The sequence below is a fragment of the Etheostoma spectabile genome, chromosome 17 (assembly GCF_008692095.1).
Source record: "Etheostoma spectabile isolate EspeVRDwgs_2016 chromosome 17, UIUC_Espe_1.0, whole genome shotgun sequence".
In the NCBI taxonomy this organism is placed as follows: Eukaryota; Metazoa; Chordata; class Actinopteri; order Perciformes; family Percidae; genus Etheostoma; species Etheostoma spectabile.
In genome coordinates, this window is record NC_045749.1 from 14806073 (window position 1) to 14816157 (window position 10085).

The 10085-nt window shown below is 39.2% G+C and overlaps 1 protein-coding gene across 3 annotated transcripts in view; it reads right to left on the reverse strand.

Annotated features, from left to right (window-relative positions):
- eys (eyes shut homolog) overlaps positions 1 to 8670 on the reverse strand; it is a 175281-nt gene extending 166611 nt beyond the window's left edge. For 2 of the 3 annotated variants that reach the window (XM_032540683.1, XM_032540682.1), the window contains exons 1-2: positions 8523 to 8670; positions 48 to 944 (exon numbers count right to left, since the gene is read on the reverse strand). In XM_032540683.1, the coding sequence (XP_032396574.1) occupies positions 48 to 792 (745 nt within the window). In that variant the 5' untranslated portion in view covers positions 793 to 944; positions 8523 to 8670. The remainder of the gene's footprint in view (positions 1 to 47; positions 945 to 8522) is intronic. The other variant, XM_032540685.1, reaches the window with a different exon arrangement.
- Between the last annotated feature and the right edge of the window lie 1415 nt (positions 8671 to 10085).

Genomic DNA, 10085 nt, shown 5'->3' on the forward strand with positions numbered 1-10085 from the left:
TTCAAAGAACACAAGAGAGAATTGGGATCAGTTGGTTTTGTCCTTACCTGTAAAATGTGGAGGACACAGACATTTATATGTTCTGTGGTTTGGATCTGTGGATCCATTGCTCAAACAGACTCCTTTGTTTTCACAAGGGTTATCCAAACAAGCGTCAGACTTTTCACAAAACCTTCCAGAGTAGTGGCGGTGGCACAGACAGTGGTATGCACCATCCCAGAGGCCTGTCTGACAAACACCGTTCCCGGAACAAAGTCGAAGCAGAGGAGAACCCTGACAAAGTTGCGTTTTAACAGACACATTGAGTCGTAAGCCAAGCCTGCACAGCTGTGTGTCTCCCTCATGCAGAGCGATGAAGTAATGATGACCCGGGATGAGCCACTTGGCCTCAACATGCTCACTGCCATTTGTATTGTGGGGGAAAAGAAACTGCTCTTTTATCTGTCCATTTGTGGAACAGCTCTCAAAGCTGTCTTTTGACACATTAAGGAGTTTGATGCCATATGACTTCAGTGTTTCATCGGCAGACATCAGCAGTTTGTCTCCATGTTGCAGCTGAAGTGGGCATTTCTGTGGGAGGTTGACAGTGTGTCCAGTTGATTCCTCTCCCTCTTGAGAATCCCAACACTCAGAAACGCTCCTACAGATGTTTCCTATGAGGGTCCAATTCATATGGATTGCGTGTTGTTTAGGGTGCCATTCAAGTGACTGTTGTCTGTTGCAAACTGTTTGGCAGTGGACAGTGTGGACGGCCACAAAGACGGCAATCAAGTGAAACAACGATGCCAGCATGTTTCCCCTCTCTTTTTTATTTAATGCAAATCAATCTAAGGACTTTTAAAACTCAAATTGTGTCATCTGGCGAATGGATGAGGCAAATGGGTTGTATCGTACTTCATGAGATGCTGTTCCGCATACTCCAAGAGGTCCACATGAATAATAACCTGAGGAAAACAAATATTGTTAACAATGCTTTGCAAAATGAAGGGGATTTCTACCACTTTGTTGTTTTGTTTTCAACTTTTTAGCAGAACATAAGTTCTGCTAAAAAAGTTGATGAAAAACACAACTATCATTAACACTTTGTTTCAGTGTAAGACAGATTTGTGGCTTCAATGAGTCTAGCAGGTGTCATATGCAGTGCTGCTGACCACCATGTGTGTCACAGCAGTCTCGGGCCTCCCTGAGGTTTCTACAGAGAGTGACAATGTCAGATAAAATATTCTTTTCTTCCCTGCTGGTGCCTGATACCTCAGTGTCACGCAGTGAGATGAGTTAAAGCAGACAGCATTGTCTTTTTCCCTCAGGCCCTTTTCATCCATGCGCTAGAGATAAAACAACAAAGTGGAGAAGCCTCCCTGCAAGAAAAAAAAACACTGCTCCCTGATCAGCTCACCCGGGCTGATTTAAATAACTGCATGGTGATGAGTAATACATCACTGAATATAGAGGAACAATATCAATAAAAGTGAAAGGGGGGTGAAAGTAAACGAGATTGCAAGTATTGTCAAGGGCTGTGTGGGCACCCAAAAGAACTCATTTACACAAAATGAGGTTGACTATTGTGTTCCAGTGAACAAATCGGAAAGCTGACACCTGATTTCTGAAGAAACAAATAATTAAATTCAAATAAAGAGGGGAAAAAATGTGAAATGGTTTGTGAATGGAGTGTTAGCAGGATATTCATTATACACAGCAGCGGAGGAATAAATAGAATATTATTTATACGTTTTTGATTAAACTTTTATTCAAAGTCGCTCTATTCAATCATTTATATTAACAATGAATCACTAGGTCTAATGAGTCCCTCGTAGCAATGAACCTATATAGAGAATTATCCCTTTAGCTCTACAGAGCAACAGAGACAACCATCGATGTCAGTAGGCTAATTTTTAGCATTGCTGTACAAGTTAATCAGCGTAACATAACACAACTGTATATGACAATGTAAGGCTCTGAGGTCTCATTTATAATGCACAAAACGGGGATTAAAGGTGGGTACGCGACCTCCCACGCAAAGGTTGTGATGCGGTGAGGAGGTGAACTGACGTCAGACTGCAGTAAGTTAATGTGGGAATAATGATTACTCCTAATATTTTCAAGTATTGATAAATCCAGCAGTATTATTTGCACTTGTACTGAGTGATAATTGTTCCATAAACTCAAATCTTCAATCAAAATGTGTTCTTAATATTTAATCGGCGCTGTCTCACCATCACATCGTCTGCTACGGTGCGCAGAGGATAAGATGACATGACTGCATGGAATACATGATAGCATCAAATACCTTGCCATTAGATATTGGCAGAATACAGTGTGAATAACTACATGTCTGTATATATACTCAAATGTCAAATTTGGAAAATACAGCCGTTAAGCTCTCGTGCAATCGTTACACTTAATGTCCTCGTTATCAGTCCTTTAATACTGTTGGTGACAAAACCTGCTTGGAGAAATGTGTTTGCATTTTACACTTTTGTCTTCAGATTGTACTTCTGGGTGGGGGATATAGTTGATGCCGTGCTTTTGGCAAGGTGTTAACAATCACAAATTGTTGTAAACAAAATACTGCGGAGACCCCCCGTGCATAATGCTGCATGATGGCACTGCTGGCTCTGCAGGAGGACTAACCCCAAATGGAAGAATCAGGAGAGAAAGAGACTTCAGGGACCATGATGATGACTGGTTTATATGACAATTTAAATACCCTAAAGCTGTGCTCTTGGATCTATGTACTGAACTGGGTCCAGTAGAGAGGGCAATGCGCCGGAACCGTGCCATCCTGGTCCAAACACGTCCTCGCAACTCTGGGGGCAACCGGCAGTTTACAGCGTTGTGTTTCATATAAACATTATAAGCTTCACCTTTATCACTCAGACTTGTTTGGATGTAATATAGTTCAGGTTAATCTTATCATATAGTACCTGTGGGTCTGGTATATATCAAAGATGTCCCTGAGTGCCGTAATGCCTGTTTAGTCAGGTTTACCTACACTGCGCGAGAACAGGCTGAAATTATAATTTGATTTGCAGCAATTCACGAGCGTCTGAGAGGTTGTTTTTTTCCTTTTTCTCTACCAGTCGTCATGATTCGGCTTGATTCTGCGTCACGAAAGAACAACTGCCAGGGTCAATAACATACTTATGGGCATTCACAAGGTACTTTGCATGGACTATTTATGGTTAAAAATGGGCGTGTTCAGAGCAGGATAAGAGGCTGATTAACGTACGCACACTACAATTTTTTTTTGGCGTACGCCATTTTTTATGTACACTTTTAGTAAGGATCCTAAAAACATCAAAAGGGAAAAAAACAAGACCGCTTGTTAATCGACCTGCTGCATTTCTTTATCCTTTCCCTTCTTCAGTTTGTGATTGAAATGTAATAAATACAAAAATTGATCATTTTTAGAGAAAAAAAACTAAGAAAACAAAGTCAACCTCCTCTATATTTTGTCAATGCAACATATTATTTATCTGACTTTGAAACCACAAAAGAATTATCCCTTTAATATAGCTGAATCTCTTATTTCCTATTAAAAGTTCCACATTTCAAAGAACTTTTTTCTTAAATGGATTCTAGCGGCTCTGTTTGGAGAAAAATCATGTAATGGAGACAAAACAGCTCAATAACCACTCTAAATAGCCACTCAAAAAACACAATCAAGCCCAACGCTAGTGTGGAATTATGTGTTTCTAAACTAACACTGCCTTCTAAACATGCAAGTAAATATATAAATTACAAAATACGGTTTACACACCTTGCAGTTGTTAGAATGCTAATGAAAGAAAACCAACAAATGCTTAGGTTACTCCATGTCTGCTGGATATGTAAATGAGCAACCATTTGTTAGCATGTTCACCTTATCAACTGTAGATGGGAATACAGTATCAGTGTCGTTTTCATAGCTTGTTGCTCTGCCCTCATCACCGGTAAATACATACAATTCAGACGGAAGGTCAAAACAGTACAGATAAATATTGAACTTTTATAGTAGCTGCCACAATTCAATAATATCTATATACTGTGTGTATATATATATATATATATATATATATGTGACCTAATCTACAAACCATAACAAGATGTTGGTCAGCACGACACTGATCATGTCTCACCAAAATCTGTAATCCAAATCTAAAGTTGGAGCAGAGAGACAGCTGGGATGAAAAGACCATCTAATATCACGAGCAGTAAGAGTAATGGATCGATGTTAGAAGAAACACTGTTGCCAGGGGAAATAAATTGCAGGAAGAAACACTGCTTCCCCCCCAAAATTTCACAGATATGCAGCAAGGAAGCAACACACATGGAAACTCTAGTGGTTTGTATTCTAGTCCATAAATCTGATCCCATTACTGATTTTTCACAACAATCTCTAATACAATTTGATTTTAGTACAACCCAAAGTGAGATATTTAAAGGTGTTTTCAACACTACAGTTTGCTTGATGAATGCAATTTGGGCCCAAAAGCACATTAATGCTTCTGAATTGTGCATTTAATCTGAAATACATTCAATACTTATACATACCAGTACAACACCGTTGGCCTCTACTTAGATATACGGACCAAAAGGTTTTCTGGGATATTAAGAGGCCTTTAAAAAGGTATTGATCAGTCAAGATTAAAATGCAGGCCACACACTGAAGTGGTTCAAGTAAGGGTTAGGGGGTTAGAAGCAGCATGTATGTGGGGGTCAACTAATCGTCTTGCACAGCCGCTGTTTTCATTATAGCTCAGTTCCACCCACATTTTAGAACACCAATCACGCAGGTGTGCAAAGGGCAATGGATCAAGGGAGCTGTGTAAATCCTTGCTTGACTGATGACAGAGAGACACCGAGACGGCAGAACAAGTTATCACATCAAACTGGTCTGTCATAAGACCAAAAAAAAAAAAGGCAAAAAAATACTGCTGAAATGATTGGTCCATTAATTAATTAGGCAATTTAAAGAAAAGTAATTTGCTACATTTTTGATGGTCAGTCAATTGCTTAAAGTCATTTTGTTTTTAGCAAAAACAAATTGTGTGTCTTAAATGTTAATATTTGCTAATTTTCTTAGTCTTCTAAATTGGATATCTTTCCATTTTGGACTGTTATTTGAACAAAACAAGCCAGTTGTGAAGGCTAGTTTTACACTATCCAATGATTAAACAATGTATCTATTCATCATGAAAAAGATTAGCTTTGATAATCGATAACTAGAATAATTGAACCACTGTAGGCTAGATTTTATCAATAATACAGACATAACTCAGAGAATAGCCTACAGTTGGATCATAAACTAGGTCACATCTGAAAACATTTGCTAACTTGCCATCTAATGAGAAAATGTTTTTTTTACACAAGAAGAAAAGTTTGGCTCATCAAGCCATCAGTGCGATGCACAGAAAGTGAGGAAGATGTTGGCTAGTGGGTGCAACTAGTTACAGTATAGTGGCACTTATGCAAGAATGAGGACGCACAGGTGTAAGTCGAGCCAAACACTGTTGAGATAAATAGTGCAAGGCTCCTTGTGTATGGTAATTTCTCATTATGATTTTCTTGACTCAGAGCTTCTCAGAGCCTGACAGCTGCAGTGACTGAATGTTGTTAGTATTTGCTACTGTGCTGTATTTGCGAGTGCGCTTTTGTTTGCCTGTTTGGGGATAGAGGATGACTTCATTAAAATAAAGTAGAATAAAACTATCAATTCAAGTTGTGAGCCTGCTACACTGATGAAAGCTGCTGCCTTTCTTTCAGATATTCCTAAGGAACAACAATGAAAGAGCCCCTTACAAATCTCTGCACCTCAATGAAGCAGCTGAAATGATTAAATCAGAAAGTGAAAGCAAATCTCTCTTCAGTTTTCAATGTCAATTCATTCAAAAAAGCCCAGTCCTTTTTTTGTGACAAATAAAACAATCTTTTGGAAAGTTATTTCACCTGAAAATATCTCAAAGTAACACAGGCTTTAAATCAACTGGCACAGAACTCATATTCTGTCCACTCACTGTTAAGCAGTCTATTTCTGACAGCACTCTGCTGATGGATTTGGTAGATGATCTACCATTTCAGAGTGGGTTAAAGCAGAAAGAGGTCAACTGCCATCATCATTAAGTATGTTGGAATGCAGACGTTTCTGAGCACATAACACCTCAAATCAAAACCCCTTCAGCTCCAAGATTTGTGATGATGGACCAGAAACATCATTACTTGATCATGTGAAACATAATAACTCTCAAATATCCTACAGCTAAGCTTCTAAACTATAAAAATCTGTTTATTTTTTCATGTTTTCATATCACCAGCAGGATGCCACTGAAACAGCACTTAGCCATTTATGTCACTGCAGAACGACTGGAGGACTGATAAGCCAAATACAAGCAGGCTGCTGGCCACAGCCGCTGCTGGACTGATCACTCGTGTTGCTCCCTGGGTAGCTATCTACATCACCACTAATCAGTTATAACACTGATGAGCACCCGGACCCTGCAACCCTGAAAACCGACCCCACATACATTTTCTCTCTCTAAATGCTCAGTAATGGAAGCCAAAGAAAACGGAATTATATCTTAGAATGGTTGCAATGGATGTTAAAGTGAACGTGTACTTTCAGCACCACAAATATACATTGTTTTGTTCTCTATAACCTCAAGGAGCATTTCAAACTGCAACTGTATGATGTTCCCTAGACCGTAATACCTCAAAGAAGTTATAACCATGGGTTAAATTAGGCCAGAGCCAGCAGCAGCACAGCCTCAGCAGCGTGACTTCACCTCTATGAATTGCTCGTTTTTTGTTTGAGGCAAAACCTTCATCAGTCACTATCCCCCCCTGTAGTATAGACTGCGGTGTTTCCTGTTTATTTGGTGCTCTAGAGGAGAACCTCAATAAAGCAAGGTTGTGCGTCTTTGTTTGTTTGTAACACTTGTGCAGTGCTTCGGGGAATTGCTGTATATACTATTGCAGCCACACAGAGCCTTAAGAGCCCTGCATACAAGAAATACTCCAGGTCTGTGATGCAGCACGGTCGCATAATCATTATCCAGTGGTAAAGAAAAATGCTTTAGGATTTTTTTTAACTGTAGTGGGTTGTATGAATTAATTAATCAATGTATGAATTAAAAGTTTCATTCAATGTTCACTAACACTAAGGAAGCTGCACCTTGGTGTTAACAGGTGTTGTTGCCAGAGTTAAAACAGTTCAGCTCACTTCAATCAGGCAAACACACCCTCACCCAACCCCCTACCCCTTCTCCTTAACCTTCTGCTGGAATACTCTAGTGCACTCATTTAGGGGGGAGGGATCAATCCCTCTTTCATTAAGATATGTTTTTGCATTTCCTTTGCTTGAATATGAATTGAAGCTCAACACAAATGGAGAAAAGCCAACCAACGCCTGCTAAATCTGATATGATAAATATACATAAGTGAGACTAGTGCTACATAATAATAACAAAACACAACAAAATGGTATTTGATTGAACATTTTGCACAGCTTCTAATGTTGTTATAATGATTTAAACATGGCATAGATACAAAAGTACAAATTGGCAATCATGAGTGCTACAGCACGTACTGGTTTATGTCGGAGTAAAAATATAATAACCATAGTCTCTGAGAGCCCTGAAGTCTCTGGTGATTGACTCTGCCAAGGATGTTAGGTTTTCTTTTTTCTGTGATCAGATTTTAATAATATTTGGGAAAATTTAGGCCATCAAACATGGTCTTAAATTGCAAATGTCTAATGATTTGAAATGATCACAGCTGTTAAGAAAAAAAACACGATGCATTCATTTTTGGGATATACTGCTTCCTGTGCTTTCTTGTTTCACCTGATTTCCTTTTCAAAAATACAGCTGCTACAAATCACATGAGTACACACACTACATAAAGAACACAAATGTATTTCATGTAGTAGGTAGGTCACGTCTCACTGCTGAGTCCTATTAGCATCATAGATATTGTCATATAGAGTGCTTGATTTCACCTTTGATCCCCTTTGGCAGTCTCATGCAGTCAGGCCCTTATAGCCTTATCCACCACATCAGTTACGTATGTGCACGTCTGTATTGGGATTCAGTAGCTAGGTGATTTGTTTTTCTCCCTCTTGTGTGACTGTACAGTACAAGATTGTGTCAGTAAATACTATACAGCAAGTAAGCAGTTTCCCAATCGTCTGAGCAGAAAAGTATGTAGGAGAGTCCACCTGCTCTGGCCTGTCTGTTAATTAGAGTGAGGGTGAAATTGAAAGAGACTGGCCGGCACATTTAAGAGCTGAAGCAGGCCTGCAGCCAGGGGGTCTGCACGACACAACAGCTTAGCATTACACTCAGCCGACGCGTCTTGCTGCCCCCATTCTGCAAGGCCCAGGATTTACTATGGACGGGTAATCTGACTAGTAGCAAGCACTGCACACATGGACATGGACCATCTGCCGCCGCGCGCAGCACGGCACAAGCACTACTCTGCTGACTGACAATTAGCCTACACTGGAGGTTACATCGTGTGTGCCCGCGGTATGGATGCATGCTCACCATTAAGTTGAAAAGGTGGTCCACCCTGGGACGGCGACTTGTAACATCACGTTGGAGAGTTTGTTATTCAGAGCTAAGAAGTATCTCTCTCTTTCTCTCTCTGGGGGATATGACAGCTGAGCTAATCTACGCGTCCGAAGGAGGAAACATGTTGCTAAGGTAACGTGATCAGTTGCTGAGGGCGTGCCCGGCTGCAGAGCAGAAGGCCCTCTGGGGCACGAGGAGGGCGGGGATACAGCCTGCCTGATTGATCATTTAATTAGGCTTAACTAAATATTCATTAGCCAAGTCGAGTCATTATCTGTGTAAACAACTGAAGCTCTCTCAATGAATGAAAATATTTTATATAGTGAACAAAAATGTAAAAACTAAAGTGATTGGATAGTCTTATAGCTACAATAATTGGCCCATACAGTGGATCTGGATTAGAAAAAACGATTAACAAGACACAAAAAACGATTCAACCCACTTATTAAATCAACTGATGGTTAGTTCATGCATTAAACCTACCTACATTACTGTAGTTTACTTTAATAAATACCATATTTTAAGGTTGCACTGGATCAAAGTAGACAGTTTGACATTTTGAGTATTTTTAATGTTATTTAACCAGGAAAAGACCCATATTGATTAAAAAATTGTCTTATTCAAGAATGTCCTCACCAAGACAGGCTGCCATACAACCACACAAATACAAAATACACAAAAACATAAAAATACAAATATTTGCAACTAAAATCAGCACATTTTTTCCAAAGTAAACCACAATCCTAAATCAGACAAAACATCTGGCTGCCTCCAATTCAATTAACATCCTTTTAAAAGCAACCAATGGGACCAACTCATTAAGTTTCATGGATGTCTGTAACTTGTTCCAACTAGAGGGAGCAGCAAACTTAAATGTCTCTTTCCCCAGTTTATTTCTAACCGTTGGAACAGACAGAAGAAAAAGATTGTGTGAGTCCCGGTACTATTTACACTGATAAAGGTCAGAAGGTAGGATGGAATAGCTTTGTATATAAATATATGCCAGTGTTTAAGTCTCTGTGTTGACACAGAAGGCCATCCAACGTGTTCATACAGTTCATAATGATGAGTGAGGGCTTTAACACCAGTGATGAACCTCAGATCTCCAGTGTCCAGTGCATGTTAACTTTGAAACGACACATGCATGTAGCCTATAAAACATCAATATACTGTACATAAATGTATGATTGTAGAAATGTAATATAGAAATGCATTCATTTGCAGTGTGCTAGATGAGAAGATTGACACCACACACCAATATATCATTGGTATCATTCTTCTCATACGTAGTCTTGGCAAGAATGCTAAAAAATTAAAGCCTATTTTCCAAAATGTAGAACTGCTCCTTTAAATATTGTTTTCTGACGCAATCCACATTGAGTTTGGTATTGTCTCACAGTTCACTTCTTCATTACATTACTTCTACACAGGCAACAAGAGACTCATTTCACAGTAATATTGTATTGATATGTTTATTTGCTTAAGGAATGTTTTGACAGCGTGTGCATGATGTTTTTTATTTATTATTTTATTTTG